This window comes from Balaenoptera ricei, chromosome 1, assembly GCF_028023285.1.
Source record: "Balaenoptera ricei isolate mBalRic1 chromosome 1, mBalRic1.hap2, whole genome shotgun sequence".
Lineage (NCBI taxonomy): Eukaryota > Metazoa > Chordata > Mammalia > Artiodactyla > Balaenopteridae > Balaenoptera > Balaenoptera ricei.
In genome coordinates, this window is record NC_082639.1 from 6,985,556 (window position 1) to 6,999,962 (window position 14,407).

The window sequence follows — 14,407 nt, forward strand, 5'->3', positions numbered from 1 at the left end:
CCTGTCCCAGCACATCAGGGCCTCGGCTGTGCCTCCTCGTGGGGTTGGGGGTGGGAGGCTGCAGGAGGAAAGACTGCCCTCCCCGCCAGAGGTCACAGTGTCTTGATGTCGTTTGATGAGCTCAGCAGGCGAGCTGCCGCAGCAGGACTGAGCATGGCCAGCAAGCGTCCAGGCAGGATTCCGAGCCGCGTGGTCTGACCGTTAAGCAGAAGGGCAGAGTGTGGCGGCACTCCCCTCCCCCATCCCCCTCCCTGACTCCTGTGCCAGGAGGCCCCGGAGGGCCCAGCTCCTGGTGGCACCTAGACTGCGGCCTGAGCGCTGGAAAGGGAGGGGCTGCGGGCGCTGGCACGGGGGCTTCTGAGCTGCAAGGTGGTTTGGATGTCTCCCCGACCCCCAGCCCCACCATCCAGGCCCCCAGCTGCCCACCTCCGCGGCCGTGGGAGAGGTTTTTCCTCCTTTTCTGCCATAGCCTCTGGCCCAGAGGAGTTTGCTGCAGTCAAGGCTGCTGCATAGGCAGGAGGGGCAGAGAGCAAAGGGGAGGCGGGAGGAGAAGTGGTCCGTCTGCAGCCCCAGCGCCCAGCTCGCTCTCAGCCTCATCTGGGGTACCCCTCTGGGGAGTCCCCGTCCAGTGAGCCCCTGAGAGTCACAGAAGCCCTGGGTACCTGCCGGGGTCTCCTGAAGCAGCACTCCGGGCCATCCGAAGAGTGACCTTGGCTGGGCCACTAGCCTGTGTGTGGAGGTGACCCCTGCCGGCCCTCATCGCGGCCACTGGGAAGGGCTCTGCTGAAAGGGGGGGCTGGTCGCTCATGGACTGAGGTGCAGCTGTGCAGGCCAGGCTGCCCTTTCTTCCGGGGGTGCTGGGATGTGGTCCCAGGTCGGTGGCCCCTCAGAACCCAAGCTCCTCACCACTGTGCCTGCAGCCTCAGTCTGTCCGTCGGCAGTCGGCCTTCCTGCCAGGATGTGCTCGGGCCGTCTCTCTGCTGCCCTACATTCCACTCTGGCTGGAAGGCTCTTTTTTTTTTTGGCAGGAGAAAGCAGGGAGACTTCCTGAGGACAGTGTAGCTGTCACTACTTTGGGAGGGTCCCTGTTCTGACATTGGCATGATGCACGTTGACCTCTGAGGGTTGGAATGATCATTCCGTACCCCTCACTGAGGGACCAAGGCAGCCGACATCCTCCCAGGTACGCACCAGCTGTCTTGCCTCCCAGCCTGGTGTGTGAGGAGGGGCTGAGAGGTCGCTCAGCTCCCCTTCCAGCCGTCTGTAGGGCTGTCTGCAAGGTGAGCCCAGGGCAGCTGCCGGGCCTCCAGCCCGTGGACCCTCACTCTCCTTGGCCCTCTGCCTTTTTATTTTTGGCGGTCCCAGAAGCTACTGGCAGAGATGGCAGCTGGCTTTTAGTTTTTTTTTGTTTTGCTGGGAAAATCCGGATCTCCCACAGTGTGGAGGCAATGAGGAGGGCGTTTCTGGTCCCAGATCTGAAGGCTTCATCTTCAGCACAATCTCTACATAATGATGGTAACCCCTGTTGCCTCTCTCTTGGGTTTGTTTTAAGGATTGAAGCGGATAATGTGCATGGAAATACTCTACAAATGGAGATGCTGTTCTCCTTCCAGGTCGGCAGGGAGGGGAAGCAGCAGTGTTCTCCGTCTCTCTGGGCTCCACGTGGCTTGTAGGTGACTTGTGTTGGGTTATATAAAGACCCGTAATTGATCTGCAATTCTCTTATGTCCATTTTTCACATAATATTATCTCTCTCTCTCACTTACGTATGTATTTAAATTTCCATGTATTGACAATTTGTGTAATATATACCTTTCAGTAGCTCTGTGTTTCTGTTCAATTCTGTTTATATCACAGAATATGAATTATTCTATTATTAGGCATCTCAGTTTCCACTTTTTGCTATTTTAAATAGTACTTTGCACACTTAAAAAAAATTAAGATATGATTGACATACCATAAAATTTACCCTTTTTTAAAGCGTACAATTCAGTAGTTTTTAATATATTCACACAGTCACGCAACCATTATCTAATTCTAGAACATTTATGAGTGTTCTAAAAAGTATTTCTTCTTTAAGTATACTTCTGAAGTGGAATGACTAGGCCAGAAGGGTGAAAATGACTTCATGGCGGTTATTACATCTTATCGGACTGTTTTCCAGAAAATTCGCAACAGCAGCGTCCATCGCTAGTGGTATTCCTACAGCTTTGCCCACATCGGGCGCCCCTGTCTCCCCTGTCCCTGCCGGTGTGGTAGGTTTGCAGCAGCTCTTCTCAGGCGTGTGGGACACAGCTGCTTCTGCCTCACGTGGGGCGCCGCCCCGTGAGATTTCGAAGGGCAGCACGACCAAGGGGCAAAGTGACGGGGCTCCCGTGCTTGTGACCCTGTGACTTGGATGAGCTCTGGGTTTCAGCAGTTTGGGAGCCAAGTTCATAGGGGTCTTTGTTCCTGTCGTCCCACCTGGTCATGCTTTATTCTGTCCTTGTTCATGTATTGATGGGTTTTTACCCCTCAGCTTTCAACCTAGGAAGGATGCTAGGAGTCATTATGGATCATTTTCAGGAAAAATCAGTCCACAATAACTGGTGGTAACCAGAAGAAATCACATTGTTGGGTGCCGTCAGGAGGACCAGCCCCTACCTTCCTCTCCCTGCCTGTCCTCTCCCCCATGAGGTGCCAGCCCTGGGCCTGATCACTCCACGTTAACTGGAAGTACAGCTAAGCAGGAAAGGATCAAAGTCCACAAACGTATGGGCTGTGCTAAACACAGGCGCACCTCCACCCCGTCCCGTCCCGAAGCTTGAAATTAAGGAATGAAGGAAGCTCTCTTTTACACAGCGGGTAGCAAACCTATGAATGCGTTCTCCCCAGGAGTGAGAGAGGATAAAAATAGGAAGGGGGCCACTTAGGGATTTGCTGAACTAATGACTAGTAAGCAGATAACAGGGCTTTTTAAGACTCTGCTGTGTTCTCTCCATAAAGAATTCATCTGTTCTCAAAGCTTTAATTATCCTCTTTACACCCTTTAATCTCCTGTATTTCACTGATTCTAAGACACACATTTTTACATATTTGAACCTCTCTAAAGTTGGGTTTACCATTGATGGGGTGGTATCGTTGAATTGGCAGCCTGTTTCTTAGTGGTGACAAAATAATGATGCTTTCACCATCATTGGCATCTTTGATGTGATGAGATTTAGTCTATCTCCAGCATTCATTGCCTTTCCAAGCCCTAGTATTATGCCTCCAGCTACCCTTGAGATATTTTCACTGGATGTGTATCACCACCATGTCAGACCCAGCAGATTTAGAACTTAAACCATCATTGCATTTTTCTCCTGAAACACCGTCTGCTCTTTCTAACTTCTTTATTTTCACATGGTGACCATTCTCTGAGTTGCCCAGCTGGTAGCCTTTCTCTCGCAGCCCCCGTAATAATAACGCTGGCCAACGTTTACTAGTGTTTCCTGCATGCCAGGTACTGTTCCAAGCCCCATTAACCCTCACAGCAGCCCTACAAGGCGGGTACTGTGACCAGTCCTCTTTTATATGGGATGTGGAGCCACTCGCCCGGGGTCACAGGGCTGAAAGATGGCAGAGCGGGTACTTGAACCCGAGCAGCGTGGTTCCAGAGCCCCCAGATCACAACTCTTGCACTGCCTTTCATGGGTCCAGCCAGTGACCATGCAGTCTTCACTCGTGCACTGAATAATGTCTCTGTGTTTCACTGTTTGCTCTGGCCCCTGTTGCTTCCTTTGATTGCAGCAAAAGCTGCCCCGTTGATTTCGTTTCCACCAGTCCTCTCTCTGTTCATCTTGCCAATCAGAGGTGGCTTAATCTTCCCACAGCGTCTCCTTCAGGGTTCCACTTCCCTACTCTTAACACCTTTTTAAAAAAAGTTTTATTGATATACAACTCACATATCATACAGTTCACTTATTTAAAGTTTACAATTCAGTGGGTTTCGGTGTATTCACAGAGCTGTGCATCCGTCACCACAATCAATTTTAGAACATTTTCATCACCCCACAGAAGAAGCTCTGTACCTCTGAGTCCCCCCTGCCCCCAGCCCCTGGCAACTGTTAACTTACTCTCTGTCTGTATGGATTTGCCTGTTCTGGACATTTCATGTAAATAGAATATGCAATATGTGACTTTCTGTGTCTGGCCTCTCTCACTGAGCGTAATGTTTTCAAGGTTCTCTGTGTCAGTGCTTCATTTCTTTTTCTTGCTGAGTAACATTCTGTTGTGTGGATGGATGGACCACATTTTATCCATTTACCAGTTGGTGGACATTTGGGTTGTTTCTACTTTTTGGCTATTGTGAAGGGAACTTTATTTTTATTTATTTATTTGTTTATGGCTGCGTTGGGTCTTTGTTGCTGCGCGCGGGCTTTCTCTAGTTGCGGCGAGCAGGGGCTACTCTTCATTGCGGTGCGCGGGCTTCTCATTGTGGTGGCTTCTCTTGTTGCAGAGCACCGGCTCTAGGCATGCGGGCTTCAGTAGTTGTGGCTCGTGGGCTCTAGAGCGCAGGCTCAGTAGTTGTGGCGCACGGGCTTAGTTGCTCTGTGGCATGTGGGATCTTCCCGGACCAGGGTTCGAACCCGTGTCCCCTGCAGGCGGATTCTTAACCACTGCGCCACCAGGAAAGCCCTCGGCTATTGTGAATAACGCTGCTCTGAACATTCATGTACAAGTTTTTACGTGGACATATGTTTTCATTTCTCTTGGGTATGCACCTAGGAGTGGAATTGCTGGATCATACAGTAACTCTATTTAACTGGTGAGGTCAAGAACTTTTAATAGCTCCTCAAACCCCTCCGTCTAGTTTCCAAAGCCCTTTCCATCTGTTCTCGATACCTGCTATTCCGAATCACAACCTGGCCGCTTCTGCCAGACCAGGCTCACCCTCACCGTCTGACCTGCGTGTCGGGGCCTCTGATCTCCGGCTCATGCTTCTCACCCCAACTAGGACACGGTCCAGGGGCAGCGTCAGCCCACACGTATATTTCTTTGAGACACACAGCGGTTTAAAAAATCTGAATTATTTGTGCAAGTGAGATTATACTTAATGATCCAGATTTTCATGTTCTCTAAAAATTGCAAGATTTGGTCACCGTGGGCCCACATACCTGTGAGGTACCCCCCGCCTGACTGCAGCTGAGGGACACGGCCCCACCTTGTCCTTCTCACAGCTTTCCTGGCCTGCTAGGTGCTGGGGTCCCTGACCTCTTACCTAGACCCATCCCTCCACGACCCAGCTCGGCTTGCTGCTTTGACCATCGTGCTCCACTTCTGAAAGCCGCTGGAGCTTGTGCTGCTCCGCTCCACACAGGCGGCTGTTTAGATGGGCGTGCCGGGCAGCTACAGGGGAGCCGTGACGGCACTGAGAATTGCAGGCTCTGGGGCCAGCTGCCTGGGTTCGGATCTCATTTTTACCCCCTTATACCAGCTGTGTGACCTTGGGCCAGTTACCTGACTTCTCTGAACCTCAGTTTCCTTACATTTTAAAATGGGGGTAGCAGTAGGACCCCTTTATCTGTTGTTACTGTCAGGGGTAAATGGACTGATATTCATGTTATTATCAATAGTATCGTTACTGTCTTTTTCCTGATGTCTTCTCAGTGATAGTGCGCAAACTTTGGAGACCAGACCGCGGCGGGGCCGGGAGCTCAGCCATGGCTTCTCAGCGGTGGGCACGCTGGGCTGGTTGTCCTGTGCGTCTGGGGTTCTGCCTCCTCGGCCAGAGCTGCAGCCCCACGCTCCACCCCTGAGGACGAGGGCACCTTCCCATGAGCCGGCTGTGGGCCTCACTTCCTGCCCCGCAGTGCTGGTGCCGCCACCAGGCCTGGCCTGTGGGGCTGAACTCAGGGCAGGTGGTCCCTGCTCAGCGTCCAGCTGGCTCGAGAGAGATGGCGAGCCCGGTCAGGGCAGGTGGGCCGGGCAGGTCTGAACCGGGAGCCACTTCTTTTTGTTTGTTTGAATTAAATATTGACCGGATAAAAAAGAATGCTTACACAATCTAGGGAAGATATGCAAAACTATGATGTGATGAATGCCGGGGTACCTGCCAACCTTGTGTCCCTCCCCCAAATTCTATCCCAGTCCCCGTCCTTTGCGTTCCAAGTTTCAGGTGGACTTTCCCCTTGCTTCTCTTTCTTGTTTCTATGTGTGTCCGGTTCCCTAAACAACGTGCTGTTTCATTTTGAAGAGCCGTCACACTGTGTGTGTGTGAGAGTTGAGTCTTTCTGTCCCTTTAACCTGCATTCACCATAATCTCTCCAGATCTGTCTTCTAATAACTGACTTTATTTCCAGCTGTTCCTAATCCATAAAACCCATCTATGGAATTTCTAATTTCCCCTTATATTTTTCATTGATTGAAATTCTGTTTATTCTGGTCATTTTATGTCATATTTTCAAATTTAATTTTTATCAAAGCAATCAGGTTTCTTCCTCTCAGCATTGTGCCTTTGCGGGTGATTCCTGACGACATGTGTGTGTTCACTTTCTCGGCCATACAGTGTTCTGCAATGTGACTGCAGCAGTGCATCTGGTGCTCGGGACGCAGCAGGGAGCAGACAGATGCAGTCCTACTTTGATGGAGCTTCAAGGGTGCCAGGGAAGAGAGATAAACAGGCACCAAGTTAGTCAGGTGAACTGGCCAAAGACAGGACCCCCAGGAGGGGAGGCCAACAAGAGGTCGGTAAAAATCTCCTAGAAGCTGAGACCTGAAGGAAGAGTAGGAGTTGGCTGGGTGGGAGAGCTGATCCCCTGTTATAGGTGATGCTCGTGAACGTTGGATAAATGACTGCTCTTCCTATTGTGATGTCACCTTTTTCTGTATGTAAGGCCGTGATTGGCCCAAATCTTGGCAAGTCAGCTGAATGTGAACATGTCATCTGAGCTGTTGTGCATTTGAACCCTAAGCCTTTAGACCATTGCGTTGTATGTATTTGAGTCACTGATAATGAGAGTTCATGCCGAGGTCTGGAGGAGGGAGAGTAATGTATGTGGTTGACCAGCTCCTGACTCCGCTCGTCCTAGCCCTGGGCCTCTGATTCTTTCCTCTCGCGTAGAGCCAGGACAGTCGTGGTACCCGCCGTGCGGGATCTCGTGGGTGTGACGGGGACAGTCGTGGTACCCGCCGTGTGGGATCTCGTGGATGTGACCAGGGGGCGGTGCCTAGCATCTCCACACTGTCCCAGGCACAGCAGGTGTCGGTGTTGTCACTGCCGGGCTCTGTGGTCAGTGTTCTGTGTCTCACCCTCTTTTACCCTCTCAGTAACTGTCCACCGGGCAACTTGACGTCTCCACCTGTATGTCTTAAGCTTAAACACACCTAAAACGGAGCTCCTGGTTTCCCCTCCACCAGACCATCCCTCTCCTAGTCTCCTCGTCTCAGTAGATGCCGCCGCTGCCCGTCTTTGCTCAGGCCCGAGTCCTAGGAGTTAGTTGTCTTTGGTCCCTCCCTTGCTCGTGCTTACCCGCATCTGTCAGCGGGTCCAGTCAGTTCTGACGCCAGAAAGGACCGTCCGCTCCCTCCAGCTGCCTTTTTGATGCCACTTTAGTCCAGGCCCCACTGTCTCCCCTGGGCAACCACACAGCCTTCTCCTCGGTCTCCTCTTTCTGTAGCCACTCTCCCCGCAGCAGGCCGGGCGGCCGTGAATGTACGGAAGATCTTGATATTTGCTGCTTCAGACCCTCCAGTGGCTTCCGCTGAGCTTAGAAACAAGTCCAGCCTCGTCCCCTGGTGCTACGAGCCCTGCCCTCCTGCCTGCTCTCTCCTGCTCACCTCCTTCTGGACGCCTGGCAGCCGAGCTTGTTCCTGCCTCAAGGCTCTTCCTCTCGAAGCTCCCCTTCATCCGGAATGTTCTCCCCAGCTTCTTGCAGGGCTGCCTCTTCAGGTCTCAGAGGGGCCCGCCTGTTACCCTCTGTCATGAGCTCTGTCTGTAATGTCTTTATTGGCTTTTCTCCCTCCCATCTTCCCTCCCTCCCTCCCTCCCACTCACTGTAAGCTGTGGGCAAGGACCTGTCTGTTGCCCGGCGCCTCGTGCGCTTGGTAGGGGGTGGCAGTGAGCCCCATTTGATGGCAGGATGCAGAGCAGAGACTCAGAAGTCAGGTAACTCATCAGGGTCGTGCGCTAGCAGGCCACCCAGGCCCTGCTCTGCTCCGTAGCCCACTCTCCGCACTGGGGAGTGCGGCTGCAGGGACCCGAAGCACAGGCGGGGGTCCTGGCGCTCGCTCGTCAGGGAGGTGGGGTGTGTTGCCGGGTCCTTACGACCTTCTCCCTGCCCCCGCTCAGGTCGCACCAGCTTCTACGAGGAGTACGGCGTCATCGGCGATGTGCTGCAGAACCACCTGACCGAGATCCTCATGCTGGTGGCCATGGAGCTGCCCCTCGACATCAGTAGCTCGGAGGCGGTGCTGGGGCACAAGCTCCAGGCCTTCCGGGCCCTGCGGGGCCTGCAGAGGGGCAGTGCTGTCGTGGGCCAGTACCAGGCTTACCGTGGGCAGGTGCGCAGAGAGCTGCAGAAGCCAGACAGCTTCCACAGCCTGACGCCGACCTTTGCAGGTGGGCTCCGGGGCTGGGCACGGGCTGCTGGGCCGCCCCCCACCCGTATCCCCCAGACGGAAGCAGTGCTCCCAAACCAGACGCCCTTCAGGTTGGGTTGGAAGGGACTTGAAGTGGGGTTTTCACACGGGTGCTCAGTGGCGAATAAGAAGTGCCCCTGCCTCTCTGACCTCCCGCCAGCTCAAAGCAGCGGGTCACCTCTGGGCGGAGGACACCTCAGTGATGGTCTCCATTCAGTCCACGTCCACGGATCCTGCCAGGGCTCGCCAGTCTGGGCTCAGACCTGGCTTTGCCCTTGTGGAGCTTACATCAGCCCCCAGAGAGGCTGCAGGCCTGCCTGCTGCAGCCGGGGGCACCCCCAGCGGGCGGGCACCACGCTGGTCAGGCAGGTGCCCAGCGGGGCCATCCCCTGGACACTTCCACAGGCTCAGAGCTTTCTGGGGGAAGCTGGCTCCCTGCCACTGAGATAACAGCCGCCACAGCCAGAGCAGCAGCTGCTCGTCGGGCACTGACCACGTGCCTGGCACTTTATATACATTATCTCATTTAGTCCTCACGTGGACAGACGCATCAGGCAGGTGTGATTATCACCCGCCTCCAGAGGTGAGGAACCGTGAGGCTCAGTCAAGTTGCCAGAACTTGCCCAAGGTCATGCAGAGATAGTACGTGGGAAAACCAGGCTTGGGACTCGAGTCCGGAGGGCACTCGGCGCCCGGCTCTTAGTGCCGTGGTCCCCGCTGCAGGTCTCCTCACCTGCACGGCCGTTCCCCGCTGGCCGGTGGCTGAGAGCCCTGTCCGCCTTCCCCTTCGCCCTGTATGTGACGGCCTCAGCGCGTCCTGAGTGCTCTGCAAACAGGAAGGAAGTCCGTTTCCCTAGGAACCCACACCCCCTCGGTCGGGATCGCCGCTGCCTTGCCCACCCTCCTTGAGACTCTTCTCAGAGCCTCTGGGTGGAGCCTCTGAGCCCAGTGCCCCTTGGCTTGGGGACGGTGACTCTGAGAGGCGCCTCGGGGAGCTGGGGGTCCGAGGTGGCCCCAGAGGCTGCTTTTTAAGCACCGACTGGGAAGAGAAGGTAACAGAAGAGGTGGAAGGTGGGGGTGAGGCTAGCGAGGCCAGGGGTGCCCAGAGGAGGGCTCGGAGAGGGGAAGGCTTGCTGGCAGGAAGGAAAGGAGAGGAAGGCGAGGGGGCCGAGAGGACCTGGTCCTTACGCTGGAGCATCACCTCCACTGTCCCCCTGTCACCCCAGGCATCCTCGTTCACATAGACAACCTTCGCTGGGAGGGGGTCCCTTTCATCCTGATGTCCGGCAAAGCCTTGGATGAGAGAGTGGGCTACGTTCGGATCTTGTTCAAGGACCAGGCGTACTGTGCCCAGAGCGAGAAGCGCTGGGTCCCGGCCCAGAGCCACTGCCTTCCTCAGCAGATCATCTTCTACATTGGCCACGGTGAGCTGGGCGGCCCAGCCGTGCTGGTCAGCAGGAACCTGTTCAGGCCCTCCCTGCCCTCCGCCAGCTGGAAGGAAGTGGAGGGCCAGCCTGGGCTTCGCCTCTTTGGCCGCCCTCTGTCTGATTACTACGCCTACAGCCCTGTGAGGGAGCAGGACGCCTACTCCATCCTCATCTCTCATATCTTCCACCGCCGGAAGGACTCCTTCATCGCCATGGAGAACTTGCTGGCTTCCTGGGTCTTCTGGACGCCCTTGCTGGACAGCCTGGCCCACGAGGTCCCACGTCTCTACCCAGGAGGAGCAGAGAATGGACACCTGTTGGACTTTGAGTTCAGTGGCAGCCACGTGTCCTTCTCCCAGCCGCCATTGGAGCAGCTGGTACCGGGGCCGGATTCTGCTCCGATGCCCAGCGACTTCCAGGTTCTCGGGGCCAAGTACCGAGACAGCCCGCTGATATCGGCCTGGCCGGAGGAGCTGATCGCCAGGCTGGCCGGCGACATCGAGGCTGCAGCTGTGCGGGCTGTGAGGCGCTTTGGCGAGTTCCACCTGGCACTCTCGGGCGGCTCGAGCCCTGTGGCCCTGTTCCAGCAGCTGGCCATGGGGCACTACAGCTTCCCCTGGGCCCACACACACCTGTGGCTGGTGGACGAGCGCTGCGTCCCGCTCTGGGACCCCGAGTCCAACTTCCAGGGCCTGCAGGCTCACCTGCTGCAGCACGTGCGTGTCCCCTACTACAACATCCACCCCATGCCCGTGCACCAGCGCCAGCGGCTCTGTGCCGAGGAGGACCAGGGCGCCCAGGCCTATGCCGAGGAGATCTCCACCCTGGTGACCAACAGCAGCTTCGACCTGGTGCTGCTGGGCATGGGCACCGACGGGCACACGGCCTCCCTCTTCCCTCAGTCACCCGTCGGCCTGGACGGCGAGCAGCTGGTGGTGCTGACCACGAGCCCCTCCAGCCCGCGCCGGCGCATGAGCCTCAGCCTGCCCGTCATTAACCGCGCCCGCCAGGTGGCGGTCCTGGTCATGGGCCGGATGAAGCGCGAGATCGCCCTGCTGGTGAGCCGCGTGGGCCGCGAGCCCAGGAAGTGGCCCATCTCGGGCGTCCGGCCCGATTCTGGCCAGTTGGTGTGGTACATGGACTATGATGCGTTTCTGGGGTGACGGCGCCTTTGCCCTTTGCTCACCCCCGCGCTTTCCTTCACCCATCGTCTCTCCGCCCCCTCCATCCTGCCCCAGCCCTCGTGCCCTGCTCTCTGGAATCTGATGCCTCGTGGTCAGGCTCCCGGAGACGAAGGACAAAGCCCTTTCTCAGCCTCTGTGACCGTCCCTGCCTAGTGGTGGTGGGTACACACGGGAACAAGGAAGAAATGGAATCTCTGCTCTTGAGAAGCTTCGAATCCAAGTCAGGAGAGAAATGTCCACCTTAAGAAAAGACCTGCAGCAGTCACACGTGAACACCAGCCAGCACAAAATAGGACGGTCTGAAAGCTCCCCGCTTGAGCAGGAATGTGGTGGGCCGAGGTTAACGGGGGGGGTTTCCTGCGGGCCGGGACCCTTCGACCGGCTCTGGTGGAAAAACAGAAGGTGGATGGTAGAAAGCAGGAGCCCAGGCACCAGCGGCCCTGTGCCCCCCACAGAGCAGGCGGCTGGGAGCCCTCCCCCCTCCTCCATCCCCTTCCGCCCGAGCCTCTGACGCAGCCTGCTGTCCTGTCTCCTCCAGGGCCACCTCCACCTGCTCTGCATCTTGGGTCTCTTTCTTTTCAGTCCCGACCATGGAGATCTTCCCACCCCCTCTCTGTTTCTTTGCTGTTGCTCAGACGCCCCATTTATGGACAGATGATGACAGTAACACGGTGACAAACAAGATGTTAAAATGGAGCCAGAAATCGTGCGACTGTGGTTTGCAGCTCCTTTTCTCAGTAGATGGATTTCTCCTGATGGCAGGAGGCTCTGGTTCCCCAGCTCTGTCAGGGAAGACCCCTGCCCCACGCTTGCGCTCCCGTCCCCAGCCAACTCTGCGTGAAACACACTGGAGATAGATGATCAGGATTTAAGAGGGTCCTTTGTGTCTCAGGGGACTTCCCAGTGAGTGTTTCCACTCTCGGTGTCCCCTCTTGTTTTACCTGGGAAGATCCAGTTAAATCTTTCTCTTGACGGTGACATCTCATTTGGGGGGAGAGATGTGACATCAGGTGATCGCGACCATCCAGGTGCTCTGATCTGACCAGGCTGAGCCAGGCCTCCCTGGTGGGGCCCTGCAGCTCACGTCAGCACTGGCTGCCCACGACCATCTCAGGGACTTGACTGATGGTCAGCACCGAGGGAGGCTGCCGCCTGCCCTTCTCATACTACCTCGTGGCGGCATCGGCCTCCTGTCTGCCGGTCCCTCCTGCCAGCGCTCACCTCACCACTAACGCGTTGCTGAAGATCTGGGGGAAACCAACGAGCTTCTCGTTAAGAGTAGGTGGGTGCTCCGCTCCTGAGAAGCCATGGGTCAGTAATACCTGTTTTTCTGAAACCCACAAGGCAGGGGCATCTCCAAAATTCTTTTTTAAAAAATCAAAATTCTCAGGACACTTTTTTTTTTTTTTGGCTGCGTTGCGTCTTCATTGCTGCTCCGGCTTTCTCTAGCTGGGGCGAGTGGGGACTATTCTTCGTTGTGGTGCACTGGCTTCTCGTTGCGGAGCAGGGGCTCTAGGCGTGTGGGCTTCAGTAGTTGTGGCACGCGGGCTCAGTTGTGGTACGTGGGCTCAGTAGTTGTGGCACGCGGCTCTAGAGCACAGGCTCAGTAGTTGTGGCGCACGGGCTTAGTTGCTCCGCGGCACGTGGGATCTTCCTGGACCAGGGCTCGAACTTGTGTCCCCTGCATTGGCAGGCGGATTCTTAACCACTGCGCCACCAGGGAAGCCCTCTCAGGACACATTTAATTTTTATTTCAACTTCCCACATAGCCATGTCCCCAAGATATGTCAATAAAGGATAAGACAGGTATTTCTGTGTAACTGTTTCCCCATCTTATAGTGACATTTTGTATCAGGCAGATATATCTGATCAGGCAGATACAAAGTGTCAAGGTCACAACAAGGACTTTCCTGGGTGAGAAGAAGCATCATGAAATCTGTTTCTCTACATTTGATTGTTGACACTTTCTTCAAGGCAGTTTACACTTCTTCAAGAATTTAAGAGTTCTTGCTGTGATTTGAGATGTGTGCGTGTGAGGTGGGCACTGGCCGGGGGCCCTGCACCTGTTGAAATTTGGCTTCCCCTGGTCTCCAACGACCCGGTCCAGACAGGACATCTCTCTTTAGGCCAAGAGAGCGCTCCTTGGCCAAACAGAGCACAGTGCCGGGGTCAGGAAGTCTCCTCCCTTTCTGAAGAGTCAGCATTTTAGCTTTGATGCACCTGGTGGGCCGGCCTGCAGGACACGTGGTTGTCGGCCGAGTGCCGCCTCTGGCCACATGGGGGCGCCCTCGCGCCATCCCTGCTGTCTGGAGCGCGGAGGCGTTTCCCCTCCGCGCAGGTTCCTGCGCTTCCCCGGCCCCTTGGCTCTGAGCAACGCCCCCACCCCCACTCCCCACGCCCCCCGCCCCCGCCCCCGCCGTAGTTCTTTAGGAAGTTCTTCCTCTGCGAGAAAGAAAGGGACCTCCACGTACCTGAGTGTCACCGCAAGACCATTTCTGAATAATAGTGAGTCACTGCGGGCCTGAGCCTGGCACGTCCTATTTTCAGAGGAGCGCCTTGCCTCAAAATGTACTTTCATCTGTGGAGAGCGCCTCTAGGGGCAGGGGCGGGTTTCCTTTCCGGAATCAAGTGCTGTCTTAAAGTCACACCAGGAAGATCCACTGGGAGACACCGACGCATTCCTGCTTCCACCTGCTCCCTTTCCCCTTTCCCTCCCTTTTGCCCTGTGACGGTGGTTTTCAAACTTTTTGGATCATGATCCACAGCAGAAAACGCACTTTACGTCATGAGTCAGTGCTCACATTCATGCATGAATCTACGTCTCAAGCAAAAGTTTCATAAAGGAATTCTCACTGAGAATTCAGGATACCTTCTCTAATTTTTATTTTTAAAAATGCTGCTTGTAATTTGCTAAATTGAGTTGACACACAGTTTGAAAAGTGCTGCTGTCATCTGACTTTACCCTGTTGTGTAAGCCGAGGCCCCAGGGTTTGGAAGGGAGCACGCGAGCCCAGCTCACACAGGGGATGCTCATGACCGCGCTGGGACTGGTACCCAGGCTTTCCGTTCCTGCAGCTTCACGCCTCAGACCAGTCCCAGGTGCTGCTACTCCAGCCTCTGCGGTGGGATGCTTGCTTCCTCCATCACGAGGGAGGGGAGGAGCAGGTGTTGGAGACAAGGTGACTAGAGCCCTGGGGC

General features: G+C 55.5%; 1 protein-coding gene across 6 annotated transcripts in view; it reads left to right on the plus strand.

The window, feature by feature from the left end:
* Positions 1-13,018, plus strand: part of H6PD (hexose-6-phosphate dehydrogenase/glucose 1-dehydrogenase) — a 35,968-nt gene extending 22,950 nt beyond the window's left edge. For all 6 annotated transcript variants that reach the window (XM_059912223.1, XM_059912230.1, XM_059912241.1 and 3 more), the window contains 2 exons: positions 8,309-8,578; positions 9,825-13,018. In XM_059912223.1, the coding sequence (XP_059768206.1) occupies positions 8,309-8,578; positions 9,825-11,188 (1,634 nt within the window). In that variant the 3' untranslated portion in view covers positions 11,189-13,018. The remainder of the gene's footprint in view (positions 1-8,308; positions 8,579-9,824) is intronic.
* The last annotated feature ends 1,389 nt before the right edge of the window (positions 13,019-14,407 follow it).